The sequence below is a fragment of the Oncorhynchus nerka genome, linkage group LG14 (assembly GCF_034236695.1).
Source record: "Oncorhynchus nerka isolate Pitt River linkage group LG14, Oner_Uvic_2.0, whole genome shotgun sequence".
NCBI lineage: Eukaryota > Metazoa > Chordata > Actinopteri > Salmoniformes > Salmonidae > Oncorhynchus > Oncorhynchus nerka.
Window position 1 is genome coordinate 24845518 of NC_088409.1, and position 15000 is coordinate 24860517.

At 54.6% G+C, this 15000-nt stretch overlaps 1 protein-coding gene across 1 annotated transcript in view; it reads left to right on the top strand.

The window, feature by feature from the left end:
• The first annotated feature begins 12437 nt into the window (after nt 1-12437).
• LOC115125448 (cellular retinoic acid-binding protein 2-like) overlaps nt 12438-15000 on the top strand; it is a 14175-nt gene continuing 11612 nt past the window's right edge. The window contains exon 1 of the mRNA XM_029654963.2: nt 12438-12871. Coding sequence (XP_029510823.2) covers nt 12790-12871 — 82 coding nt within the window. The 5' untranslated portion in view covers nt 12438-12789. The remainder of the gene's footprint in view (nt 12872-15000) is intronic.

The following is a 15000-nucleotide window of genomic DNA, read 5'->3' on the forward strand; positions in this document are numbered from 1 at the left end:
TGCCTTTGATCTCTCATTCTTTCTCTCTCTCTGCTGACTCAAACTCCTTCGCTTTTCTACAGGTGAACAATGAGCTAACAAATGACCTGCTCTCTGGTTCCTAACTCTCTCTCTCTTCCCCCTTTCACTCCCCTTCTCCTCTCCACTTCTGTCTTCCCCCTCTCCCTCACTCTCCTCAAAATGCCTTAGGAATGTGTCACACCAGCACAAAATAATAAAAGCAAGAGAAATGGAGGGAGGGAGGAGGGGAGGGAGAAAGTTTGTGTGGTAAAGGAGAAGTAGAGAGGGGAGGGAGAAAGTTTGAGGTAAAGGAGAAGTAGAGGAGGGAGAGAAGGAGAAAGAATAAGAGAAAGTTTGAGAGGACGATTGCATGGTTGAGTGCAGATGAATGCTGAGGGCTGCTTTGTCATCACGTGCTGACGTGCCACATCACACACACACACACATTCACAAGGCTGTATCAACCCCTCGTTCCACTGCTGGGATAACGTTTCCCTACACACTGATCTAAGATCAGTTTCATCCCCCCCTATTTCTAAAGGTTAGGATTGTGGATGTAAGATGAATAGCTGATCCTATCTGTGCCAACAGGAAACTTAGTTCCAACACTTTGAACATGTGTTGGTTAAACTGCTGGGGTTGTGGGCTTGATTCATGCACACTGTAGACTAACTAGGTCACTAAGGATCAAATCACACTGGCCAAATGATCTGCATAAATATACAGCACAATACCAGCCGCATCTCTCACAGCTTATTATACATGACCATGACCATGTTGTGGTCTGAATTCATATGACCACCAAGAACAATAGTGGCAATAAGGGTTGGAATTCAAATTATTGTCTTCTTCTTGAGACAAAATGCTACTACCATGCTTGACAATTATTATAAACTTCATCTTGATAATAATGTGGTTTTCTGTTTTAATTACGGTTAATGTACGTCACCCAAAGAGTTAACAGGTGCAGCACACCGCAACGAGCAAAGCCTGAAAGAGTTATGAGTGACACGGAGAAAGAGAGAAGAAGAAAGTACAAATGGAGAGATAGATGCATGGATAGATTAGAAAACTGATAAGTGTGGCTAATGACTCGTATCTGCTGTTGGACAAGAGGAGGAACTTGTGCGTGCGTGCGTGCGTGCGTGCGTGCGTGCGTGCGTGCGTGCGTGCGTGCGTGCGTGCGTCGGGGGCAGAGGATGATGCATGTGGTGGCGTAGTGAGTCCAATATCACTCATCTCCAGCCATCATTGCCAACAGCTGAAACACAAGCAGCGCGCTTTGTTCACTTCAAACTAAACAACTCTCTATTCGAGGCGTTGGATTGTGTTCCTTGGACAGACGGCCTCTGCCTAAAAAGTGTATTACATTACCATATAGTTATATAAACGTACATTTGCAGGTTAGATTACAACTCGGCGGCGATGGTAAAGTATTCCCTGTGCGGTTAGCCAAAGTGTCTATATCAGACGGATGTGGACATGTGTGAGGTGGTGTCTGTGGGGCTCTAAGTGCGTGTGTGGTTTCCGGGGAGTGCCCCTTGGTCGCCACGGTTACCCTCGAGTTAATCCAGCATGCAGTGTAGTGGATGGGATCATCCATCAAGAGTCAATAGTTAACATCCCCTTTGTCCTGCAGTCATCCATCATACAGTGTGTGTCTTTATTAGGACCCTCAGTCCGACCCCCCCCCCCCCCCCTCCCCAGCACGAGCCCCGCCCGAGCTCTGTGCCAAATACCCCCCCCCTCACTCTTCTCCCTCTCACCCCTTTCTTCCACCGAACAGCAGGGGGCAACACCAAAGACACTGAGAGGCTACCGCTCCCTGCCCTGCCCTTCTCTCCAACTCCTTCTCCCTCTCACCCCTTTCTTCCACCGGACAGCAGGGGGCAACACCAAAGGCACTGAGAGGCTCCCCGCCCTTCTCTCCAACTCCTCTCCCTCTCACCCCTTTCTTCCACCGGACAGCAGGGGGCAACACCAAAGGCACTGAGAGGCTCCCTGCCCTTCTCTCCAACTCTTCTCCCTCTCACCCCTTTCTTCCACCGAACAGCAGGGGGCAACACCAAAGGCACTGAGAGGCTCCCTGCCCTTCTCTCCAACTCTTCTCCCTCTCACCCCTTTCTTCCACCGAACAGCAGGGGGCAACACCAAAGGCACTGAGAGGCTACCGCTCCCTGCCCTTCTCTCCAACTCCTCTCCCTCTCACCCCTTTCTTCCACCGAACAGCAGGGGGCAACACCAAAGGCACTGAGAGGCTCCCTGCCCTTCTCTCCAACTCCTTCTCCCTCTCACCCCTTTCTTCCACTGAACAGCTGGGGGCAACACCAAAGGCACTGAGAGGCTCCCTGCCCTTCTCTCCAACTCTTCTCCCTCTCACCCCTTTCTTCCACCGAACAGCAGGGGGCAACACCAAAGGCACTGAGAGGCTCCCTGCCCTTCTCTCCAACTCCTTCTCCCTCTCACCCCTTTCTTCCACCGAACAGCAGGGGGCAACACCAAAGGCACTGAGAGGCTCCCTGCCCTTCTCTCCAACTCTTCTCCCTCTCACCCCTTTCTTCCACCGAACAGCAGGGGGCAACACCAAAGGCACTGAGAGGCTCCTGCCCTTCTCTCCAACTCCTTCTCCCTCTCACCCCTTTCTTCCACCGAACAGCAGGGGGCAACACCAAAGGCACTGAGAGGCTCCCTGCCCTTCTCTCCAACTCTTCTCCCTCTCACCCCTTTCTTCCACCGAACAGCAGGGGGCAACACCAAAGGCACTGAGAGGCTCCCTGCCCTTCTCTCAACTCCTTCTCCCTCTCACCCCTTTCTTCCACTGAACAGCTGGGGCAACACCAAAGGCACTGAGAGGCTCCTGCCCTTCTCTCCAACTCTTCTCCCTCTCACCCCTTTCTTCCACCGGACAGCAGGGGCAACACCAAAGGCACTGAGAGGCTCCCTGCCCTTCTCTCCAACTCCTTCTCCCTCTCACCCCTTTCTTCCACCGAACAGCAGGGGGCAACACCAAAGGCACTGAGAGGCTCCCTGCCCTTCTCTCCAACTCTTCTCCCTCTCACCCCTTTCTTCCACCGAACAGCAGGGGGCAACACCAAAGGCACTGAGAGGCTCCCTGCCCTTCTCTCCAACTCTTCTCCCTCTCACCCCTTTCTTCCACCGAACAGCAGGGGGCAACACCAAAGGCACTGAGAGGCTACCGCTCCCTGCCCTTCTCTCCAACTCTTCTCCCTCTCACCCCTTTCTTCCACCGAACAGCAGGGGGCAACACCAAAGGCACTGAGAGGCTCCCTGCCCTTCTCTCCAACTCCTTCTCCCTCTCACCCCTTTCTTCCACTGAACAGCTGGGGGCAACACCAAAGGCACTGAGAGGCTCCCTGCCCTTCTCTCCAACTCTTCTCCCTCTCACCCCTTTCTTCCACCGAACAGCAGGGGGCAACACCAAAGGCACTGAGAGGCTACCGCTCCCTGCCCTTCTCTCCAACTCTTCTCCCTCTCACCCCTTTCTTCCACCGAACAGCAGGGGGCAACACCAAAGGCACTGAGAGGCTCCCTGCCCTTCTCTCCAACTCCTTCTCCCTCTCACCCCTTTCTTCCACCGAACAGCAGGGGGCAACACCAAAGGCACTGAGAGGCTCCCTGCCCTTCTCTCCAACTCCTTCTCCCTCTCACCCCTTTCTTCCACCGAACAGCAGGGGCAACACCAAAGGCACTGAGAGGCTCCCTGCCCCCTTCTCTCCAACTCCTTCTCCCTCTCACCCCTTTCTTCCACCGAACAGCAGGGGGCAACACCAAAGGCACTGAGAGGCTCCCTGCCCTTCTCTCCAACTCTTCTCCCTCTCACCCCTTTCTTCCACCGAACAGCAGGGGGCAACACCAAAGGCACTGAGAGGCTCCCTGCCCTTCTCTCCAACTCTTCTCCCTCTCACCCCTTTCTTCCACCAAACAGCAGGGGGCAACACCAAAGGCACTGAGAGGCTCCGCTGCCCTTCTCTCCAACTCTTCTCCCTCTCACCCCTTTCTTCCACCGAACAGCAGGGGGCAACACCAAAGGCACTGAGAGGCTCCCTGCCCTTCTCTCCAACTCCTTCTCCCTCTCACCCCTTTCTTCCACCGAACAGCAGGGGCAACACCAAAGGCACTGAGAGGCTCCTGCCCTTCTCTCCAACTCTTCTCCCTCTCACCCCTTTCTTCCACCGAACAGCAGGGGGCAACACCAAAGGCACTGAGAGGCTCCCCCTGCCCTTCTCTCCAACTCTTCTCCCTCTCACCCCTTTCTTCCACCGAACAGCAGGGGGCAACACCAAAGGCACTGAGAGGCTCCTGCCCTTCTCTCCAACTCCTTCTCCCTCTCACCCCTTTCTTCCACCGAACAGCAGGGGCAACACCAAAGGCACTGAGAGGCTCCCTGCCCTTCTCTCCAACTCTTCTCCCTCTCACCCCTTTCTTCCACCGGAACAGCAGGGGCAACACCAAAGGCACTGAGAGGCTCCCCCTGCCCTTCTCTCCAACTCCTTCTCCCTCTCACCCCTTTCTTCCACCGACAGCAGGGGCAACACCAAAGGCACTGAGAGGCTACCGCTCCCTGCCCTTCTCTCCAACTCCTCTCCCTCTCACCCCTTTCTTCCACCGAACAGCAGGGGGCAACACCAAAGGCACTGAGAGGCTCCCTGCCCTTCTCTCCAACTCCTTCTCCCTCTCACCCCTTTCTTCCACCGAACAGCAGGGGCAACACCAAAAGGCACTGAGAGGCTACCGCTCCCTGCCCTTCTCTCCAACTCTTCTCCCTCTCACCCCTTTCTTCCACCGAACAGCAGGGGGCAACACCAATGGCACTGAGAGGCTCCCTGCCCTTCTCTCCAACTCCTCTCCCTCTCACCCCTTTCTTCCACCGAACAGCAGGGGGCAACACCAAAGGCACTGAGAGGCTCCCTGCCCTTCTCTCCAACTCCTTCTCCCTCTCACCCCTTTCTTCCACCGAACAGCAGGGGGCAACACCAAAGGCACTGAGAGGCTCCCTGCCCTTCTCTCCAACTCTTCTCCCTCTCACCCCTTTCTTCCACCGAACAGCAGGGGGCAACACCAAAGGCACTGAGAGACTCCCTGCCCTTCTCTCCAACTCTTCTCCCTCTCACCCCTTTCTTCCACCGAACAGCAGGGGGCAACACCAAAGGCACTGAGAGGCTACCGCTCCCTGCCCTTCTCTCCAACTCTTCTTTCTCTCACCCCTTTCTTCCACCGAACAGCAGGGGGCAACACCAAAGGCACTGAGAGGCTCCCTGCCCTTCTCTCCAACTCCTTCTCCCTCTCACCCCTTTCTTCCACCGAACAGCAGGGGCAACACCAAAGGCACTGAGAGGCTCCCTGCCCTTCTCATTTCTCCCTCATTTAACATTTAAGTCATTTAGGCAACACTCTTATCACAGAGGCTCCCTGACTTACAAACTCCTGCATTCACCTTATGACCTCCAGTGGAACAGTAGTGCATCTAAATCTTTTCAGGGGAACAGAGGGGGGCACTGAGAGGCTATTACTTTATCCAATCCTCCCTATTCCTTAAACAGGTGGGGTTTCAGGTGTCTCCGAGAGGTGGTGATTGACTCCAACTCCTTCTCCCGTACTCGTCACCCCTTTGTTCCACCATTGGGGGCAACACCAAAGGCACTGAGAGTTTTGACTGGGCTGGCTCGGGAACTGTCACTTTCCCAGTGGTAGGGGGCGACACAGGCCAGAGGTGGATGAGGCCCTTCTCTCCAACTGCCCCCTGTTTTCTTCCACCGGTGTAGGGCAACATCAGAGCCTGGAGGCTACCGGAACTGCCGTTCCCCTCACCCCTTTCTTCCACCGAACAGCAGGGGCAACACCATGGTCTTGTAGCGGATCCCTGCCCCTTCAACTGGAAGCCAGTGGAGGGGACCGGACAGCTGGGGGCAACACGTGAGGCACTGAAGGTTGAACACCAGCCCTTCTCTCCAACTTCTGGATGAGTTGTAGGGGTTTAATGGCCGAACAGGCAGGAGGCAACACCAAAGGCACTGAGAGGCTCCTGCCCTTCTCTCCAACTCCTTCTCCCTCTCACCCTTTCTTCCACCGAACAGCAGGGGAACACAAAGGCACTGAGAGGCTACCGCTCCCTGCTTCCTTCTCTCCAACTCTTCTCCCTCTCACCCCTTTCTTCCACCGAACAGCAGGAACACTACACTGAGACGGCTCCCTGCCCTTCTCTCCAACTCGCCCCTCTGACCCCTGTTTCCACCGTTGCAGGGGCAACACCAAAGGCACTGAGGGTGTTGTCTCCAGGACTCCTTTCCCTTCACCGCTCTGGGAGGAGGACACAAAGGCACTGAGAGTTGTCAACTCGTGATCTCGAGATCATGGAACAGCAGGGCAACACCAAAGGCACTGAGAGGAAGAGCAGTTCTCTCCAACTCTTCTCCCTCTCACCCCTTTCTTCCACCTGCCAGACATGCAGGGGTGCAACCCAAAAGGGGGAACTGAAGGCTATGTCCTGCCAGACTCTCCAACTCTTCTCTCCCTCTCACCCCTTTCTTCACCGAACAGCAGGGGCAACACCAAAGGCAGAGAGGCTCCCTGCCCTTCTCTCAACTCTTCTCCCTCTGCACCCCTTTCTTCCACCAATGATAGGAGCAACACCAAAGGCACTGAGGTTCCCTGACAGAGCTCCAACTCCTTCTCCCTGTACCCCTTTCTTCCACCGAGAATAGGAGGGGCCACCAAAGAGCACTGAGGGACACCAGTGGTGAGCCGTGGTGTGGAGGCTTCTCCCTCCACCTGGTAGGAGCGACCTGTCAGGTAGGGCAACACCAAAGGCGTGGGCTCCCTGCCCTTCTCTCCAACTCCTTCTCCCTCTCACCCCTTTCTTCCACCGAACAGCAGGGGGAACACCAGGATCTGAGAGGCTTCACAGCTCCCAGCCCTTCTCTCCAAGGATGAGAGCAGAGGAGATCAGGTTTCTTCCACCTCCGAACAGCAGGGGCAACACCAAAGGCACTGAGAGGCTCCTGCCCTTCTTGAACTCCTTCTCCCTGACCCCTTTCTTCCACCGAACATTCTGGGGATAGCAACACCAAAGGCACTGAGGGCTACCGCTCCCTGCCCTTCTCTCCAACTCTTCTCCCTCTCACCCCTTTCTTCCACCGAACAGCAGGGGCAACACCAAAGGCTGGTCTGTAGTTCTCTCCAACTCCTCTCCCTCTCACCCCTTTCTTCCACCGAACAGCAGGGTTTTTCAGACCAAAGGCACTGAGACTCTCCTTCTCCCTCTTGAACAGCAGGGGGCAACACCAAAGGCACTGAGAGTCCTGCCCCTTCTTCTCAACAGTCTTCTCCCTCTCACCCCTTTCTTCCACCGAACAGCAGGGGGCAACACAGGCACTGAGAGGCTACCGGTCCCTGCCCTTCTCTCCAACTCCTTCTCCCTCTCACCCCTTTCTTCCACCGAACAGGGGGGCAACACCAAAGGCACTGAGAGGCTCCTGCCCTTCTCTCCAACTCTTCTCCCTCTCACCCCTTTCTTCCACCGAGACAGCAGGGGCAACACCAAAGGCACTGGGTAGAGGCTCCCTGTTCTCAGAACCAGCGGTGTCGTTTGACTTCCACCAACAGAGGATCGGATGAGAGGTCGACCTTCTTTTCAAAATCTTGACCCTCTCATTTCTTCCACCGAGGGAGGAGCAGGGGGGAGGCACTGAGAGGCTTCAGGAGGGAGCCCTTTCTCCAACTCCTTCTCCCTCTCACCCCTTTCTTCCACCGAGGCAGGGGGCAACACCAAAGGCACTGAGAGGCTCCCTGCCCTTCTCTCCAACTCTTCTCCCTCTCACCCCTTTCTTCCACCGAGACAGCAGGGGGCAACACCAAAGGCACTGAGAGGCTCCTGCCCTTCTCTCCAACTCCTTCTCCCTCTCACCCCTTTCTTCCACCGAACAGCAGGGGGCAACACCAAAGGCACTGAGAGGCTACCGCTCCTGCCCTTCTCTCCAACTCCTTCTCCCTCTCACCCCTGTTCTTGACTCGGCAGGGGCAACACCAAAGGCACTGAGGGAGGCTCCCTGCCCTTCCTGGAACTCCTTCTCCCTAGACCCCTCAACCGGATGCAGAAAGGGAACACCAAAGGCACTGAGAGGCAGAATCAGGAGACTCCTTCTTGGAGAAGGTTTTCCACCGCAGAGGGAAGAGACTGATAGGATGGAACTCTTCTCCCTCTCACCCCTTTCTTCCACCGAGAGTAGGAGGGCAACACCGAAAGGCACTGAGAGGCTCCCTCCCTGATTCTCATCCGAACTCTTCTCCCTGTGGGAAGTGTTGGATGAACAGCAGGGGGCAACACAAAGGCACTGAGAGGCTCCTGGAAGAACCATTCTCTCCAACTCTTCTCCCTCTCACCCTTTGGATCCACCGGGCAGGGGCAACACCAAAGGCACTGAGGTCCCTGCCCTTCTCTCCAGAGGGTGAGGTTCTTCCACCGAACAGCAGGGGCAACACCAAAGGCACTGAGAGGCTCCCTGCCCTTCTCTCAACTCTTCTCCCTCTCACCCCTTTCTTCCACCGGCAGGGGGCAACACCAAAGGCACTGAGAGGCTCCCTGCCCTTCTCTCCAACTCTGAGGGCTCAAAAACTCCTTCTCCCTCTCAGGGGGGCAACACCAAAGGCAAAGGCTCCCTGCCCTTCTCTCCAGGTTTCTCCCTCTCAGAACTGTCTTCCACCGAACAGCAGGGGCAACCTCAGGAACTGGAGCTTATCAAGGCATCAACTCATTGATCTCACTCTTCCACCGAACCTGGGGGCATAAATGAAAGGATGTTACTGAGAGGCTGGTAACTGGAATTCAAAGGAGCCCACTTGGGAGAGATGCCCTTCTCTCCAACTCCTTCTCCCTCTCACCCCTTTCTTCCACCGAACAGCAGGGGCAACACCAAATGCACTGAGAGGCTCTCCCTGCCCTTCTCTCCAACTCCTCCCTCTCCCTGACCAGAAGCTCTCTGTCCGACCGAACAGCGTGGGCAACACCAAAGGCACTGAGAGGCTGTTGTCTGTGGTGATCCATGTTTCCGTCAGTTTCTTCCACCGAACAGTCGGGGACTGGAAAGGCACTGAGGAGGCTCCCTGAACTCTGCCTTGTTTCTTCCACCGATCGGGGCAACACCAAAGGCACCGGAGGCCTGGAACTCCTTCTCCCTCTCACCCCTTTCTTCCACCGAACAGCTGGGACCACCAGACTAGGGTGGCCCCTGCCCTTCTCTGGAGCTCTTTGTATGGTCTGTGCAGAGAGGAGGGATGAGACAGACACATCCAGCAACACCGAACAGGGGGCAAAGGCACTGACAGACACCCTGTTGACAGGCTCTCCCTCTCACCCCTTTCTTCCAAGAACAGAGGGGGAACACCAAAGTGGACTCCTGCCCTTCTCTCACTCACAGTGTTCAGAGACCCCTTACCGAACAGCGGGGCAACACCAAAGGCATCTTATTGACTAAAATGATTAAAACTCTTCTCCCTCTCACCCCTTTCTTCCACCGAACAGCAGGGGGCAACACTGGCACTGAGAGCTCCCTTGCCCTTGACTCCAACTCCTTTCCCTCTCACCCCTTTCTTCCACCGAACAGCAGGGGGCAACACCAAAGGCACTGAGAGGCTCCCTGCCCTTCTCTCCAACTCTTCTCCCTCTCACCCCTTTCTTCCACCGAACAGCAGGGGGCAACACCAAAGGCACTGAGAGGCTCCCTGCCCTGCCCTTCTCTCCAACTCCTTCTCCCTCTCACCCCTTTCTTCAACCGGACAGCAGGGGGCAACACCAAAGGCACTGAGAGGCTACCGCTCCCTGCCCTTCTCTCCAACTCCTCTCCCTCTCACCCCTTTCTTCCACCGAACAGCAGGGGGCAACACCAAAGGCACTGAGAGGCTACCGCTCCCTGCCCTTCTCTCCAACTCTTCTCCCTCTCACCCCTTTCTTCCACCGAACAGCAGGGGGCAACACCAAAGGCACTGAGAGGCTCCCTGCCCTTCTCTCCAACTCCTTCTCCCTTTCACCCCTTTCTTCCACCGAACAGCAGGGGGCAACACCAAAGGCACTGAGAGGCTCCTGCCCTTCTCTCCAACTCTTCTCCCTCTCACCCCTTTCTTCCACCGAACAGCAGGGGCAACACCAAAGGCACTGAGAGGCTCCCTGCCCTTCTCTCCAACTCCTTCTCCCTCTCACCCCTTTCTTCCACCGAACAGCAGGGGGCAACACCAAAGGCACTGAGAGGCTACCGCTCCCTGCCCTTCTCTCCAACTCCTCTCCCTCTCACCCCTTTCTTCCACCGAACAGCAGGGGGCAACACCAAAGGCACTGAGAGGCTCCCTGCCCTTCTCTCCAACTCCTTCTCCCTCTCACCCCTTTCTTCCACCGAACAGCTGGGGGCAACACCAAAGGCACTGAGAGGCTACCGCTCCCTGCCCTTCTCTCCAACTCCTTCTCCCTCTCACCCCTTTCTTCCACCGAACAGCAGGGGGCAACACCAAAGGCACTGAGAGGCTCCCTGCCCTTCTCTCCAACTCCTTCTCCCTCTCACCCCTTTCTTCCACCGAACAGCAGGGGGCAACACCAAAGGCACTGAGAGGCTACCGCTCCCTGCCCTTCTCTCCAACTCTTCTCCCTCTCACCCCTTTCTTCCACCGAACAGCAGGGGGCAACACCAAAGGCACTGAGAGGCTCCCTGCCCTTCTCTCCAACTCCTCTCCCTCTCACCCCTTTCTTCCACCGGACAGCAGGGGCAACACCAAAGGCACTGAGAGGCTCCTGCCCTTCTCTCCAACTCCTTCTCCCTCTCACCCCTTTCTTCCACCGAACAGCAGGGGCAACACCAAAGGCACTGAGAGGCTCCTGCCCTTCTCTCCAACTCTTCTCCCTCTCACCCCTTTCTTCCACCGAACAGCAGGGGCAACACCAAAGGCACTGAGAGACTCCCTGCCCTTCTCTCCAACTCTTCTCCCTCTCACCCCTTTCTTCCACCGAACAGCAGGGGGCAACACCAAAGGCACTGAGAGGCTACCGCTCCCTGCCCTTCTCTCCAACTCTTCTTTCTCTCACCCCTTTCTTCCACCGAACAGCAGGGGGCAACACCAAAGGCACTGAGAGGCTCCCTGCCCTTCTCTCCAACTCCTTCTCCCTCTCACCCCTTTCTTCCACCGAACAGCAGGGGGCAACACCAAAGGCACTGAGAGGCTCCCTGCCCTTCTCTCCAACTCCTTTTCCCTCTCACCCCTTTCTTCCACCGAACAGCAGGGGGCAACACCAAAGGCACTGAGAGGCTCCCTGCCCTTCTCTCCAACTCTTCTCCCTCTCACCCCTTTCTTCCACCGAACAGCAGGGGGCAACACCAAAGGCACTGAGAGGCTCCCTGCCCTTCTCTCCAACTCCTTCTCCCTCTCACACCTTTCTTCCACCGAACAGCTGGGGGCAACACCAAAGGCACTGAGAGGCTACCGCTCCCTGCCCTTCTCTCCAACTCTTCTCCCTCTCACCCCTTTCTTCCACCGAACAGCAGGGGAAAAACCCATGTTTGTGTTAGTCTGTTTGTGTGTCTCAACTCAATTCAAAGGGCTTTATTGGCATGGGAAACATATGTTTACATTGCCAAAGAAAGTGAAATAGACAATAAATAAAAATCTCTCTCTCTCAATTCAATTCAAATGGATTTATTGGCATGGGAAACATATGAAACACCTCTCATGTCTCTTTCTTGCTCTCTCGTGAGTTCGGTATGTTTCTGCACGCGAGTCCGGTTAAATAGATAACCCGCTGGTCGAGGCCAGTGGCTGTATCCCGTTACCACCTCTTTTATTTTTATGACACATCGCTGCGGCGCTGGGGGAAGAGGGTAGAGAAAAGAGAGAGGGAGGGAGGAAGAATGGAGAAGGGGGGGTGAGGTGAACTTGTGGGAAATATTCTCAACATTACAGCCAATCGCTGGCCCTCGATCATCTCCAAGAATTGAACCACCAAGTCTCTCTCTATCTCCCCTACATCAACACACGGACTGGTACCTGACTTCCTTGACACTCAACACTGCATCCATGCCAACGATAAATTGGCTAAATCCGAAACTGGCACTCAGAACAGTTTTTCCGGTTTCAATTACAACACAATGGCTTCAACCACGAACCACGTGTCTGACAAACACCACAAATTAAATAATATATTGCACCTCATAAAATAATGTTTCCATGAGGTTATGCCCTTGTGCGCGTGCGTCTAGGGCGCGGTCACTCCATTGGCACATTAAAGGTGCGCGGGGATAAAGAGGCGTGGCAAGTGGCTCAGCTGGGAGGTCCTAGAACGCACATGTTCTCTCCGGGCGTGGTCGTGGCGGGGTTTAGGAACCATAGGCGATTCCGGTTGGCTCCTGGACATGACAGACGTGGGTCGGGCGTGTCTGAAGTGTGAAAGTGGGCATGTTATCAGCGGTCAAAGGAAGAGGCTAGTTTTCCATTCCATCCATTCATAGCGCAACCGCTCATAACGTGCACTGACGCATAGGCGAGATAGGGATCAACGAGAGAGAGACAGAGAGAGGGTTGGATTAGGGCACTGACAGCCACCTCAGTCAAACAGTTGAGAGACACACGGTCACAACCTGCTGAGGGGGCAAAACTAGCGGGACCGGAAAGTCTAAATCCAATCCAGATCACCTCTTAGCGGGTTAGGGAGAGAGGACCACCGACCACCTCGAGACCCCGCACTGATTGAAAAGAGAGAAGAGTTGCAGAGTAAAACAATCCGTTTAGAAAAAGATGGAGCGCAAAATCCCTGATTTCGCTGGTACCTGGAAGATGAAGAACTCGGAGAACTTCGAGGAGCTTCTCAAAGCGCTGGGTGAGTGATGGTAATGATGGTGGTGGTGGTGATGATGGCGATGAAGGGGATGGTGGTAAATATTTGTGGTACATATATCCCTAACTTTATTATAACCTATTATTATAGCAGTTATTTAATTATTACTAATTGAATATAGCTATCTGAACACACTAATACATTGTAGGTCCGATACGTGTCTCTCTCTCACACACACACAATGGTTCATGCATGCACTTATTAATCAGACATGTGGTGTACTCTGTGCGTCGCGTGAGTGGGGGGGCTTTGTAATTCTGGCGAACCCAAAACTCAATGCTTGCTTGCCCCCCCCCCCCCCCCCCCCCCAGCCAGCTTCACCCTTCTCTCCCCCTCCCCTCACTGCCCCACTCCCCCAGCCAGTTTCCCCTCCCCCTCGCCTCACTCCACCAGACAATGGAGACAAACGGCGGCACCTCTGTCCGTGTCACCGCGCGGGGAAAAATAACATCACATCGTGCAAGTGTGTGTGTGGGATCGGAAGAAACAGACGCTTCAGAGAGAAGAGTCCGTTATGACGTGACAGTGCAGGCCATTTGGAATATTATCAGCCGGCATGCCGAAACTAAGAGCTGTTTCACTGTCATTTCATTCTCAATCTGAAAGGCCTCGCTCCACACCTGCAGCAGTTTGCATGGAATAAAAAGACAACGCCTGTTCATTTATCTAGCAGGGTGTGTGAGTGTCTGTCAGTGGTTGCCAATTTTATTATTTTTTACTCAAATACAAGGGCATACCAGGAATACATGTATATCAACACACATATGGGAGGGAGGATCGAGAGAGAGAAGCCTGTGTTCATGTGCAATATGTGTCTGTGTTATGAACTAGTTCTAAATGCCACCATTGTTCCTGCCGGAATAACCGGAGTCAGTGGCGCATCACCGGCCAGGCGCGCGCATTCCAATTTCCTGGTTTGACTGAGGCACCAATTAACATAAATCTGCTCTCCGTCTTTACCCATCATTACCCACGAGGGGTGTGTGTGAGGGGTAGCGTGCTGAGAGATAGAGAAGGGGGTGAGGTGGGGGCCAGAGGATAGAAAGGAAAAAGGGTCAAACAAAAGAAGAAAGAAAATATGATGAAATGAAACTGACAGAGAGATAGGCCAGGGAGATGGGGTGTGTGTGTGTGTGCGTGTGTGAGTGTGTGTGTGTGTGAGAGAGAGTGTGAGTGTGTGTGTGTGTGAGAGAGTGTGAGTGTGTGTGTGTGTGTGTGTGTGAAGGGAGGAAAAGGGGAGCTGTACCCATAAAAGGGAGGGACTGTATAAGGAAAGTAACTCAGACAGACAGAGAGGAGGAGAGGACAGACTGACTGGGTCTAATGACTGGGTCTAATGTTTTACCTGGCCTTAACACGCACACACACACATACACACACACACACACAGACACGCACACACACACACACAGACACACACACAGGCGCAGGACATTCACAGACGCAGTCGTGCACACAGACCTACTGGCATGGTGAGGAGCAGAAATATTTGGCCAGACTCTCTAGAGAGAACAGAGGCAACTCTATCTGCACACACTTGGATGCTAAAACACACACACACACATGGTAGTTCTCTAATGTACCTAGGTATTGGTGTGACTGACAGTGAGGAATGATCCCATGATCCTTTGGGTTTCATTAGAGGCTAAAGCGCAGCTGGATGCAACCTGTCACCACTCCTCCCTCGTCCCTCCTCCCCCTCCTCCTCCGTCTACCCCGTTCCAAATGCTTCCTATGGCCTCTGCTCTTTGACCTTTAACCCTGACCGTCTGTGTGAGTGTGTGTGTGTGGTGTGGATGTGAGTAGTGTGTGTGGTGTGGGTGTGACTAGTGTGTGTGTGGGTGTGGTGTGGGGGTGTGAGTAGTGTGTGGGGTGTGGGTGTGTGAGTAGTGTGTGTGAGTGTGTGTGGTATGGGAGTATGAGTAGTGTGTGGGGTGTAGGTGTGTGAGTAGTGTGTGGGTTTGTGAGTAGTGTGTGTGTGTGAGTAGTGTGTGTGTGGTGTGGGTGTGTGTGTAGTGTGTGTGAGTAGTGTGTGTGGGTGTGTGTGGTGTGGGTGTGTGTGGGGTGTAGGTGTGTGAGTAGTGTGTGGGTTTGTGAGTAGTGTGTTTGTG